At 37.9% G+C, this 14,422-nt stretch overlaps 1 protein-coding gene across 1 annotated transcript in view; it reads right to left on the reverse strand.

The window, feature by feature from the left end:
* sh2d3cb (SH2 domain containing 3Cb) overlaps positions 1-14,422 on the reverse strand; it is a 76,069-nt gene that overhangs the window by 34,802 nt on the left and 26,845 nt on the right. Inside the window, exons 3-6 of the mRNA XM_041786667.1 lie at positions 8,171-8,210; positions 7,115-7,243; positions 4,697-5,079; positions 3,970-4,208 (exon numbers count right to left, since the gene is read on the reverse strand). Coding sequence (XP_041642601.1) covers positions 3,970-4,208; positions 4,697-5,079; positions 7,115-7,243; positions 8,171-8,210 — 791 coding nt within the window. The remainder of the gene's footprint in view (positions 1-3,969; positions 4,209-4,696; positions 5,080-7,114; positions 7,244-8,170; positions 8,211-14,422) is intronic.

Here is a 14,422-nt window from a genome sequence, read left to right on the forward strand (position 1 = left end):
AGCTTATAAGTACTGACTTCAGTAACATCTGCTGGCCATGTAAATGAAAGGGAAAAAAGGGAATTTTATTTTGTCTTTGACATTTTTGTGACTTCTTTTACCTTCTACACTCCATGAAACACACTGAGAGCGGCTCCTGTCGTAAATCCATGATATGGTACTGCCATGCTGTCTGTCAACTGATACCTTATGTTTGTTTTCTGCTGTTTTTAAGAATTAAATAATTTAAAATACTCTCAGTACCTCAGCACAGAATCAGCACTGTCCGAATATCAGTTTGTTTACAATGTCAAATAATGTGAAATATTCTTAATAAACTCAATTGTTGAAGAGAGAAGCCAGTTTTTGGTGGTATCAGCGCAAAATCAACAAAGAAAAATATCTGTTTTTTTCTTCTTCTTTTTTTAACCGAAAAACCATCCATCTGATGTTGATGTAGACGGTTAACTCACAGAGGGTGTCCAGGACAATTTGCAGCTTTTTCAGTCATTAATTCTTTTCTATTTTGGAATATTTTGACTGCGTTGATGCTAACAACATACTTTTGAAGGGCACATTTTTAAAACAGAATTATAAATGTTAATATCAGAACCTGTAACAGGTCAGTAATAATCTCAGTAGACCAGTGATACTCAACATGTGGCTCTTTTTTATCTTAATTTGAAATATTATTCCCCCAGAAAACCTTAAAAAGGAGAAACTTTTTGCCATTTTCACCACTGTTGCCACTCTCCACCCATTTAAGCTATCTTTTGCAATTAAACACCCCTTTCTTTTCCTATTTTTTGGCCATTTTGTACCTTCTTTCTGCCACCTTTTTTGTATTTTTTCCACTTTTATCCTTTTTTTGCCCTATTTCGCCATTTTTTGCAACTTTTTGACCATTTAAGTGACTTTTTGCAACTTCTTTTTGACAATTTTTTTCCCATTTTTGCCAATTGTATCCCATTTTTGCCCCTTTATTTTTTTTAACCATTTTTGCCACTTTTTGTCCAAATAAACTTTCTTTTGCCTTTTAATTCCACTTGTTTCCTTTTTGCCCAAATTTTTGCCACTTTTGCCCGTTTAAGCCCTTTCACTACTTTTTGCCACAAGTGCCGATGCAAGCTAAATTTTGCTATTACATACCACTCGTTTTCTTTTTTGTTTTGTTTTGGGGTTTTTTTGCCAATTTTTGCCACTTGACTGCTTTCTGCCCATTGTAGTCACTTTTCACTCATTTTTTTGCCACATTTTTGCTACTTTTGGACCATTTTTTGCCACCTGTTACTCATTTTTTTGTCACTTCCCACTTCCCCATTTTTTGCCCCTTTATCTCTACCATTTTTGTCACTTTTGCCCATTTTAGCCCTTTTTTTGCCAATTTTTGCCACTCTTGACTGCTTTTTGCCCATATTATTCACTTTTCACTCTTTTTTTGCCACATTTTTGCCACTTTTGGACCATTTTTTGCCACCTGTGACTCACTTTTTTGTCACTTCCCACCCATTTTTGCTACTTTCTGACCATTAGCATTAGCATTAGCATTAATCAGTTAATCATTAATCAGTAGGCTTTAACTGTCAAACTTAATTGCCAAACTTTATTTTTGTCTATGTCTTAAATGTCCTTATTTGCAACTTTTGCCACTTTTGATCCATTTTCGCTGCTTTAAACCAATTTTTGCCATTTCTTTTTGCAACTTTCTTCCAATGTGATTGCCACTTTATAACATTTTTGCCATTTTTATCCTTTTTATCCTGCTTTTGCAAAATACATTTCTCCCCTTTTTCCCCTTTAAGCTGCCTCTTGCCATTAAATGTGACTTTTACCCATTTTACCCCCTTTTTGCTGCTTTTTGTCAATTTTAAACAATTTTCACTCATTTTTGCCACCTTTTTGTTGTTTTAGGATGATTTTGCCACCTGTAAGTAATTTTTTTGTCACTGCTCACCCAACCTGCCACTTTTTTCCAACTTTTCATCCAGCTTTTCCCATTTTATGCCTATTTTTTCCTTGTCACCAATTTTTTTGCCACTTTTTTGCCGCTTTTTGACCTTTTGTGCCAGCTTTAACTCAGTTTAATTGCCACTTTAACCCATTTTTTTTACCACTTTTCACCACTAAGATTTAGGCTCTTGCAAATGTATTTTTCAACATTGTGGCCTTTCGGTTGAGCAGGGTGGAGTAACACTGCTGTAGACATTTTGTAACACTCAGACCGCTGGTGACCAAAATTGTCCCATTAAAACCACCATTTTAGATTCTCCAGCCATCACAATAAAAAACGCATTTATGATATCAGGCTTTCATTCTGGAGTCTTTGCCTTGAATTTGCATTTTTTCTTGTTCGTCACCAAAGCTCAGACATTTTCCAACTGCTGACTTAAAGGGAAATTGCATGTGTTTTTATTCTGGTTTCCTACAGGGACACAGCTGAGATCATTTAACCAATACTCAAAGTTTAATCAAATAATAATGCATAAACATCAGAGTTGTTGCTCATTTTTAACATAATCAATGCTGTGAAAATCCCCTCTAAGGAAATCCAATATGCATGAAGAATATTTGAAAAATATTTCATTTCTTGTTAATTTTACATGACAAACATCTGGGCTTTTATGCACTTCATCTGACAATTTAAAGAATGACATTTCTAAAAAAAATTATGACTATTTGATATTCCTAAAAAAAATACTTCGTTTTGTGTCAATGTCAGTTAAATCTCCTGATAATTTATCAATATTTGATATCAATGCAAAAAAGCTGTATATATATATATATATATATATGGTGTTTTGTTGTTATTTGTGTATGGTGGCATCCTGAGTGCAACAATTTTTTTGAAAATCTTAAAAAAATGCATAAATATCAAAGTTGTTTCTCATTTTTAACATATTTATTTTTATATATATTCATAGAATATTCTTACTTCCCTTCAATGAAATTAAATTTGCATTCAGTATATGAATATATTACAATATATCAGGGGTTTACTTGCAGTTAAACTGGCAATAAAAGGATTAAATCCCTAAAATGATTCAATATTTGATATTCATGATCTTGATTAAAAAATTCATGCTAGAGGGTTTTTGTATGTAAAAACAATTATATTGCTATTTATGAATGCTCTCCATTTTCAGTCACCAACACCCTGAGAGTAGAAAAATTCTTATAATCTTAAAATGGAGGAAAAAAAAGAATTCAAAAAAAAAAAAAACACAGTTATTGACATAATCAAGGCTGTTAGAAACCCCTTCAAGGAAACTGAATTTGCATTTAGTATATGAAAAATACTTCGTTTTCAAACATCTAGATTTTTGTACTTAAACTGGCATTTAAATCTTAAAACTCCTAAAAATGTATCAATATTTGATACTTATGATGAGGGCAGATTTAGATTTTATCAATGCAAAAAAGTGGATTATTTTGATTATATGCTGTTTTATTGTTATTTATGTATGGTTTCCATTTTTGGCACCCTGAGAGCAACAAGTTATACAAAATCTTAAACAATAAAATGCCTAAAAATTACATTTTTTGCTCATTATTAGCATATTCAAGCCTGTGATAATCTCCTTCACATAAATCTAATTTGAGTGTACCAAAAATCTTTCTCTTTTTTTGTATTGTTTACACCACAAACATCAGGGTTTTTGCACTTCAAACGGCAATGAAAGGGTTTAATTACTAAAAAGAAAATCAATATTTTGTATGTATGATCAGGTCTGATCTTGATTAAAATTAGTGTAGACGAGGTGAAAAATATTAATGCATATTTTTTCTTTTGTTATTTATGTATGCTGATATTTATGGACACAAACACTCTGAGTTGAACAATTTCTTTAACACCGTGTGAGAGTTAACTGTTAATTTTTACTCTACAACCATAATAAACTGAGTTTTGAAGTTTGGAGTTTGAAGACATCTCTGATTTTTTTGTGCTAAAATGAAGGAATAAAAGAGGAGACACTTTGTTGTGTGACTCACTGCTGAGTGGAGTAGAGAGAGAGGATTCTCCTGCAGTCGGCCCTGGGCGGTGGCTCTGCTCCCTGCTCAAGTCTGCCCCCCGGTGGTGGTGAAGAGAGGACTGCTCCCTGCTCACGTCTGCCCCCCGGTGGTGGTGAAGAGAGGACTGCTCCCTGCTCACGTCTGCCCCCCGGTGGTGGTGAAGAGAGGACCGCTCCCTGCTCACGTCTGCCCCCCGGTGGTGGTGAAGAGAGGAAGGACTGCAGAGAGGGAGAGAGGCAGGCTGATAGTTATCAGGAAACAGGAAACATCTCATTCTGAATGCACCCTCTCTCACATTCTCAGACTAATACAATCACATCAGGAGGGAGTTTGGTCTGAAGATCACACTGCTGTTAAATTTAGTTTGTCTCGGAGGAATCAGAACCAAAAAAATCTAATTTAATCAGATTTTATCACAGAAAAGTGCTGCAATATTTAAGAATATTGTATCCTTATTTACTCCAGAAAAACATCACACATCAGCCCAGTCTGAAGTCATGGAGACGATTCTTTAAATTTTTAGGAGTTATATAGTATTTGTATACCTGGAAAATAACCCAGATTAAAAAAGTTCCCTTAAAGTTCAGATTATTTCCACAGACAGGCTCAGAAGTGAATCATTTTTAAAGTAATATATTTTTTTCCCTTTCACGAGGAAAAGCTGCGATAGGATAAGGTTAGGATGGTTATTCTTTCTGCTCCTCACCTTCTGGGACAGACCCTCTCCTCCACGTTCTGCTGCCCCGTTTGGCTGGACGGCGTGCCGACGGCGGTGCAGAAAGCCGTCTCCAGGTAGCTGAGAGGAAGAGTCCTGTTGACGGGCCGGTGGATCTGGGCTCCGCTCCACCGGGTCAGTGAGGCCCGGCTGCCCACGTAGAAGTGCACGAGAGCGGGCAGGGAGTCAAAGGCCTCGCCCTCCAGGCTGAACTGGACCCTGGTGTAGGTCTCGCTGGACTGAAGCACCGTCCTCCTGATCAGGAAGTGGACAGTTTTCTGCTCCCAGTGGCTGGTGAGGACGAAGTCACCTGGACTGGACTGAGAGTCTCTGATGAGGAAGTCTCCATGGTCACCAACGAGGCTCTCTGACACCTGAAGAGACATTTTAATTGAAATAAAAAATTATATTTATATTTATATTATTTAAATACCATACCTCATCTCATTCTATGGTTTGTTAAAATAAAGTCAGGTTTTTGAATCCACCCGCCAAAGTGGCGGGTAGGTGGAAAAGTTCATTTCTAACCCTTTTACAGCAGCATGAACTGTCTTTATCATCAGCTGTTCACGGCTGCAGCCACGTTTACAGAGACCCACATATCAGAGACTTTGCTAGGATTCTCTAAGATTATGGATACTGTCATATTTCTGTTTTCCTTGAAAGAGTTTGATATTTTATGAACATTTGTTGAATGAAATACATTCAAAGTGGCAAAAATTGGTTAAAGGTGGCAAAAAGGGATAAAAGCAGCATGATATGTGTTGAGAAAGGAAAAAAGTGGCAAGATTGGGCAGAAAAAAATGGTGAAAATTGGTTAAAAAGTGGCAAAAATTGGTTGAAAGTGGCAAAACTATATTAAAAGTGGCAAAAGTTGGCTCAAAATTGGCAAAAATGGCAGAAAAAATGGTGAAAGTGGTAAAAATTTGGGGGAAATTGGAAATGGGAAATTGTATCAAAAGTTTGCTTAAAGTGGCAAAAAGGCAGTAATAATGGTAAAAAGTTATTTAAAAAGTGGAAAAATTCAGTTGAGAGTGACAAAATTGTATCAAAAATGGCACAAGTTGGCTTAAAGTGTACAAAAAAGTCAATAAAAATGATGAAAAGTGGTTAAAAATTGGCAACAATGAGGTTGATGTGGAAAGAAATGTGGTAAAATGTGCAGAAACAGTGATGAAAAGAGGTTAAAAAGCGGCATGAATAATTTGAACGTCAGACTCCAACAACAGCTTGACTCTCTTTTCTGCTCCAAAAGGAGGGAGCTGTTAGCCAGGATGCTAGTGCTAGTGTTGCTGATCGACCACACATTATTTGGTCAGTAAATCACAAATCACTGGGTGTTTTCCAAACATCTAGTCCAATGGTTCTCAACATGAGGGTCAGGACCCACTTTGGGGCCGCAGGACACAGAGAGGGGCCGCCAGATGCCTTTAAAAAATCTAAAAGTATTTTAGAAATGATTCCAAACTGTATATTTCAGCCATTTTTGATTAGCCATTAGCCATTTAGATTAATGATGAAATCAAAGTAATGTCAAAGTTCACTGATGATATAAACTAACTATTTCTATTATTGAGTTTTAGTGTTGAAAGCATTTATTCATGCCACTTTAAAACCGCTTTTCCTGCCACTATTATACGCCACTTCTCATCAGCTTTATGCGATATGCACCTATTTTTGCCACTTTCCACCAACTTTGCCTCATTTTAACCTGTTTTCATCACTCTTTCACACATTTTTGCCACTTTTTAAACCCATTCACTTTACTTTTCTGCCCATTTCTCCCAATTTTAAGCAATTTTTGTCACTTTTAAAACAACTCTTGCCACTGTCCTCCTATCTGTGCCTCTGTTGACCCAGTATTGTCACAGTTAATCTATTTTCACCACCTTTTACACCCATTAGAACACAAAGCACTATTTATTATGCCCATTTTTCCATTTCAACCCATTTCTGCCTATTCTTCTGTCTCAGTTAACTCATTTTTGCCAGTTCAACCCAATTTTTCCCACTTTTTAATCCCATTTCACCACCTTTTCTGCCAATTTCTGCCACTTAATATCTGACATTGCCACTGTTTACACCTTTTAACACTTTTTATGCCCATTTTTGCCACTTTAACCATCTTATCCAACAATTTAGCCATTATAAACCCATATTAATTAGGGCTATAAGAAAAGAGATTTAGATTTTAAGATGGCTTTAAACTACAGCAAAAATAAATAAAAAAGACTAAATATGAAATATGGGTATCACAGCTTAGCATTAATATGGACCAGGTCACAGGTTGAAAAGTTGGAGACCCCCTGCTCTAGTGGACTGACTGGATTTTAAACCAGTCGTCTAAGAACCTCCCTGCTAACATCCGTGAAAACTACACGTGTGAGTCTGTGTTTGCTGTCGGCTGACCTCCCAGGGGATTGGTCCGTGGTACCAGGCGTGGCTCTTCAGGTTGCTGCCGCTCAGCTTCAGCTCCTCCTCCAGCTGCTTCCTCAGTTTCTCCGTCGGCGGCTCCAACCAGAACTTTTCTTTGGAGAACTTTAACGTCATCACCGAAGCACAAAAAAAGACAGGACAAAGAAGAACACGGTTAGGTTACTGTGGAGCAGGAAGCTTCTACTGCTGCTGCTTCTCTCTTTTCTTTAATTAAAGCTTCATTTAAGGCTCGTCCTGAGAATAAAAGCATTGTGGGTAAATGGGGTCAGGCTGCAGCTCTGTCAGTGTGTGTTAACAGAGGATGGAGGGGGGATGATGAAGAGGAGGGAGGAGGAGGACAGCTCTGCATTCCCACACTGGCATCCACACTGGCGACACCAGGGGCCCCGAGCCTTGGACCCATGCTGGAGTCTTGGCCTTGTTGCCTTGGCGACGGGGGTCATCGCTCAGCGGCGCTTTTGTGCGACCCGTCTTTACACAAACACGCGAGAGAAAAACACAACGGCGATACTGTATATCAGCGACCGCGGGCTGGGAAGGCCTTTATTGGAACAGTGACATGTTTTTCTTCTCCCACCCCTCTCTTTGGGACAGAATGGTCCGTCCCACTGAACGGGGAATCAACGGCCGGGCGGCGAGCCAGGACCACTTCAAAACAAAACAAGGAGAGCGTGTGTGAGTGTGTGTGAGTGTTTGAGGAGGTAAAGACCTGGAAGCTCCTTAATGAACGGCCTTAATTTCATTAGCATCGTCGTTCAACGCCAGCTTGTCCCTTTCTGTTTGTGGAGTATCCCATTATGAGCCAATGAAGTGGAAATTCTCTCTTTTCCACCTTTTCCCTGCAGAAACGAGGTCGCGGCGCTGATCGAGTTAGAGCCTGTTAGGGTGCCGTGCTTAGAGCCAGCGTTAATTTATCTTTGACTAAAAATGGAGCCGCTGCTGGGAACCGAGAGTGTGAAAAGAGGAAGAAGAAAAACAGAAGAAGGAGGCACAAATAGATAAGACGAAGCCGTTCATGAGGAAGCTTACCTTCACATACTCTCCACTGCCCTCTGTCACATCCTGCTGACTGAAAAACAAAAGAAACAGCTAAAGTTAGTGAAAAATACTCAATAATTCAGCAAGAAACATGTCTGTAACTGTGTTTACAAGATTTAAAGCAAACTTTTAAAGATCAGGTCTTTTATCTGTGAGCTTATTTTGACTGGGCTTGGCTTTGAATGACACGTTTGCTTATGCAAAGAATAATTTGGCTCTGGTTATCTCAATGAGCAAGAATTAAACATTAAATACAAAAACTGACAAAGATTTTAAAAATGCACAAGCTCTTTAGGTGTCATTTCGAGTGTATGCGTGTCTGTGTGCATTGATAGTATGACTTTAAGATGTGCGAAGTGTGCAAGAATGCTGATTAGACATGATCAGAGAATAAAAGAAGCGAGGGTGGGCAGATTTAAACTAGACCCTGGGTCTGTTTATGTGGTTTGGTTCCTGCGCTGCCTGGTTTAGTCCAGTTATTCTGGGTTTTTATGATTCTTGGTCTTTATTACGTGTTTCTTAACTTCATGAGAGCTTCTGGGATTCTTACGGTGTTTGTGTTTTGTCTTTCTTATCTGGTCTGCTTTGTTTTGTCTTTGCCCTGTTTATTGTCAAAGGATAGTTTTTTGTCTTTATTTGTATAGCACTTGTTTTCTAAAATGCTTTTAAAGTTAAAGTTAATGTTAGTAGTCATCATTATCATTATTATTATTATCATTATGATTATATATATTGTTTTTATTGTTTTGTTAATGTTGTTATTATTATTATTATTAGTAGTAGTAGTAGTAGTATTATTATCATTATTATTAATTTTATTATTATTATTATTCTTAATATCATTATATCATTATTACTATTATTAGAATTGTTATTATTATTATTACTAGTACTATTGTCATTATTATGATGATAATTACCATTATACTTATATTGTTATTATTGCAATTATTGTTATTATTATTATGATTATAATGATATCATCATCATTATTAATATTAATATTAATATTAACATCATCATTATGATTAATATCATTATTATATTGTTTTCATTGTTTTTGTTACTGTTGTTATTATTTTAATATTTTTTATGATAATTACTATTATTATTATTATCATTATAGTCATTAGTAGTAGTAGTAGTAGTAGTAGTATTTCTATCATTATAATTTAATTGTCATTATTATTATTATTATCATTATAATATTATTGTCATTATTATTATTATTATCATTGTCATTATTATTATTATCATAGGAACTGAAGGAATGATTGCATATCAAATCACAGTTTCCATAAATTATTTTCCCAAATCCAGCCTTAATTGATACGGGTTCTGATATCCAACCATGAATTTCAGACCTAAAACTTCAGTCCTTTGAGCAGAGCAGAGGAGTGAGCAAGAAAAGAGCATCAGCTGTTTCCTCGCTCACTCCTCTGCTGAGGATGAAGGATGAACAGAGACACACCTGAGTCCTAAAAACACACTTTGATTGAGAATGAAGGGAGGAAAAGACCTCGCCTGGTTTAGGTCTGTCGGTCCAGCCTAAACTTTACAAACGTATTAACACATGGCAGAAATTTACAGTCCATATTTATTTATTTATTTTTTTGGTATTCACAGCCAGAGTATTGGTTTTAAATGTTGGCAGAAATTCTGCTAATTCTGCCCGTACTGAAATACTGTGCATCCCTATTATTATTATCAACTTGTGCAAAAACATTGATAAGTGCACATATATGAAGCTACCGTGATTACAGCTACATCTCTGACCTCGTTTAACCCCACAGCCCACTTCCTGTAATAAACATGGACTTAAAACAATCTAGTCGTCAGTTAGAAACACTGTTAAACACCGTTATAACACAAATCCCAGCAGAGCTAGGTTCAACACAAACTGAGTCTCTCTCCTGCAGCTCACAGCTGTCAAAGCTCCAGACAGGCCGACAGAGACGCTCTGCAGAGTGGGCACACTCGCTGTATGCTGCTGTTATTTTACACAGTAAACCTGGGTTTACCTGATCACCGTGCTGCACGTTACACCAACACACAGTTTCTATAGTAATCAGGCTGCTCTTTAACGTCACACTGATGGAGAGACGATCTGAGGTGTTGTCTGTCAAATATCACCCTGCTAAGCTCCCGGTTTCGCCTCTTGTATGCACCACAACACCGCGCATGTGTTTGAATCAGAGATGACGGTGCAAACATCCGTTTACTAGCAGAAATAAACCAGTGACACTAATGATACTGCCCTCCACTAGTTTTAATATCTTAATGTTTTAGTAAAGTTGCATTTATTTTGTGATTTTTAAGAAGTTGTTTTGATTTCAGACATTCTTTCTGGGTATCTCTGATCAAATTTGTGTTTTTATTGTTAGAGTTTCTAAATGGCCCAAACTAGATTCCTCCTTCTAGCTTCTTTGCTGTTTTCTTCTAAGACTAAATAACTGGAAGTCCAGGATTACAAAGCAGCTTTGGCACTGCAGTAGATTTTTTTACTGACCCTACCGCTAAGCTCACTAAATCACTCCAACAATGGATCTTTGTGCCCTCTGGTCAGCTGGTCCCTGCTGACCTCCGTACACTCAGAGACTGGCACACATCGATGGCACAATCCCAATCTGCAGACTGAAGCTGGGGCGCTGAACCCTGGAGGACTTAGACGACTCACGCCTTTGACCTGAGGGCCGAACAGGGTCAAGGTTAAACTGAACACTGTCAGCCGTGTTTTCACAGGTAATGAATTATAGGGGAATATTAAACAGTGATGATAAATGATTTTAAGATTTCTAAAAACAAAAAGTCAAAATGATCAAAAATCACAGCATTTTTATCATTGAGATAAAAAGTCAACTTTAAAAGTCCTAGAGGTCAAAATACAAAATTAAAAGTCAAAATAAGGTTTTTAAAAGGCAAATAAATGAGAAAGTTAAAATCATAAGTTTACAGGTCAACATATGAGATAAAATACAAAATCAAGAGTTTAAAAAGTCAAAATAGAAGATTAAATTCAAAATTGTGACTCTAAAAGGTCAAAATATGGATAAAATTCTCAATCAGGAGTTCAAAAACTGAAAACATGGGATTAAAAGTCAAAATTAGGAATTTAAAAGGCCAAGATTTGATTTAAAATGAAAAATTGTGAATCTACAAGGTCACAACATGAGAAAAAATATCAAAATTATGAATTTAAAAGGTCAAAATATGAAATAAAAAGTCAAAATCCTAAGTTTCAGTCATAATCTTGGGATGCAAAATGAAAATATGAATTGAAAACACAAATTAAGAGAGTTTTCTCATTTACAGTATGCCTTGATCTCTAACCACTTTCAAGCTACAGCCTTTTGAAATCTTGATATCACAACTGAATATTTTCTTGAAGAAACTGTGTCGCCCAGAGGGTTAAGAAAGTTTTTGATCCTTGATTCAGACATATTTAGTTTGTCAGAAAGAAGTTATAAATAACTGTTTTTATACTGTAGTAGCACCATTAGTAGTAGTAGTATTAGCAGTAGAAGAAGAGGTAGGAGTAGTAGTACAGCTCTGTGTCTGTCCACCCTGTTGCATAACTCCCTGACAGCAGCAGTGAATAAATCTGACACCACCCAGCAACACAACAATTCTTCTCCAGGGAGGACGGGGAACACTTCCTCTGTTGAGAAACTTTTGAAAAATGTCTGTTTTTCACAAACCCTTCTCTTCTCCCTGATGTCCATCCAGTGATCTCACCAGCTGCCTCTCACCAAGTCTGACGGCTCAGGGAGTCACAAATCTACCACCGAAACATGCAAAAACACCCAGAATGCAACTGTCTGACAGCACTGCTGCACTGTGCCGGTGAATCTGCACGCTGACGCTGGTTTCTCGGTCACTCTGCTCTTCCTTGGCATGCCACATATTTCCATGAGAGACACCGAGGGGGGTGACCTTTTGTTCCCATCACAGGCTGGGAGGGCACACCAACACACACACACAGATGTGAACACACACAGTAAAACACAGCATGAGAAAGTGACCCTCAGACAGCAGCATTAATGCAATCAACATTCTTCCTTTATTACAGAGAACACGCTGAGGTTCTGCCTCATGGTTTGTCTTCTGGAGCTTTTGTTGGTCCCTGATTACATAACAATTATTCCATTAACAGAGGGAAAACAGGCCCAGGAATTCAGGGATTCTGGGGAGGGAATGTGATTTATGGGATCATGAAATCACTTCCTCTCCATCATGAGAAAATATCTCACAACATTTTATCATCTGGTTCTCATTAGAAGGACAGAACAGGTCCAGCACAGAGCATTAGTCCACTGTTTACATGTTTCTCCCTTTGACCTCTCGGGCCAAAACATCCTGTGTCCATACCAGCGTTAAACTTTAGCATAATCAGAGCTTCCTTTAGGGCCTTTTCCTCATGTTGACGATGAGTCTCCACATTTAACAGCCGTTTATCCACAAGCACTGAGAAATGAAGCTGATGCAAACTGTAAAAAGCTGCAGACACATTGCTTCATTTTCTCATTACTGAACTGATAAAAAGGGACAGAAAGGTAAAGTTTTCTAACCTTGCTCCAGGTGATCTAAATCTAACCTTCTCTGTTTTCCTGAGCAGAGACTAAAAGTATGAGATTAGAGACTCAAGCAGCTGAAACTCAATTCCCTTGTTCTGTGTCTGAACTCAAAATTTCAGCCTGATTTTTTTCATGCTGTAAAATAAAGCTGCTCATACTTTAACTGATGTGAACTTTATGACAAATGTAATTTGTACAGAATCGGCTGGGGAGCCTATAATACCCCTTTCCCACTGGCTGAAAAACCCATTTCAACCCGCTAACAATCGGTTCCTGTCAGCAGTGGGAAAGGCTCTAATCGGCATTCAGACCCACGTCTGCAATGCACACAGGTTTTTATTGGCCCGCCTCCGATCGGCTCCAGTGGGAACGTCACACCCGGGTGAACATGGGATGACTTTGGCGTAACGTGCCTACGCCATAATATCACACCCGTAACTTGGGGCAACAAAAGGACGCCGGCAGCTGAGGGACAAACATTGTTGTGTTTTGGACTTTGAAATTCCATCCGCCTTCACATCGTCAGCGCTCAAATGTCGCTCAGTCTGCGCTGAGTTTGTGTGTTTTGAAAGAGGGACTGTAGCACCACATTATGTAATAATGCCGCATTATGTAATAACCCTAACCATAGGACTTAGTGTGGGCTCCAAGGTACGCCCTACCCAACTACCTCCCCCTAACCCTAACCACTTAGTGGCGTACAAAATGTAGCGTTATTACATAATGAATTGAAAATGTATTACATTATTACATAATGTGGCGTTATTACATAATGTGGCGCTAAAGGGACAGAAGTATGAAGTACGGAAAACAGTTGACCACCGTGTCCATGGCTTCCATGCTCCTTTCCATTGATTACCTAGCTGTGTTCTGGCGCGCTGCACCAGAGGAAAAAAAGAAAAAAGAAAAAAAAAAACCAGCCATGCAGCTCATCTGCTGGCGATCAGACCCAGGTCTGGGAAAGGAGTCACCTGCCGATTGTTAACGGGCTTACCCGCATTTAAAAAACCCGCTTTTACACGCCAATGTTAGTGGGAAAGTGGTATTAGAATGTCAAAATTTCTGATCTGATTTTTTTTTATGTTTTTCAAAACGAAATGTTGGATGCTGGTTTGATTCGGTTGGTGGAGCAGACGCCAATAAACAGAGGTTATTCTCCACGCACTGGTCGCACGATGGATTCCCAGTCTCTGCACTCTTTGGCACATGTCCTCCCCATATTTCCTGTTTCTCTTCAGCTGTCCTACCAAAATAAAAGCCTGAAAACTCAGTCTTTAAAATAAAACCCTAAAGCAGTGTTACTCAACCCTGCTCAACCAAAGAGCCAAGTTGTTGAAAAATACGTTTGCAAGAGCCACAATCTAAGAGGTGAAAAGTGGCAAAATGGACAAAAAGCAGCAACCACTGGGAGAAAATTAGCAAAATAATGAGTTATAAGTGGCAAAAATGTTGCAAAAAATGATTGAAAATTGACTAAAATGTAAAAAAAAAAAAACAGAAATAATATGGGGAAAATGGGCAAAAAGCAGCAATTACTGAGAGGAAAGTGGCAAAAAAGGGCTGAAAGTGGCAAAAAAAAATGAGTTACAGGTGGCAAAATGTTCCAAAAGTGGCAAAAACACTGAGAAATATTAGTGAAAAGTGACTAAAATGGGCAAAAATCAGAGAA

The sequence above is a fragment of the Cheilinus undulatus genome, linkage group 5, assembly GCF_018320785.1.
Source record: "Cheilinus undulatus linkage group 5, ASM1832078v1, whole genome shotgun sequence".
Classification (NCBI taxonomy): Eukaryota; Metazoa; Chordata; class Actinopteri; order Labriformes; family Labridae; genus Cheilinus; species Cheilinus undulatus.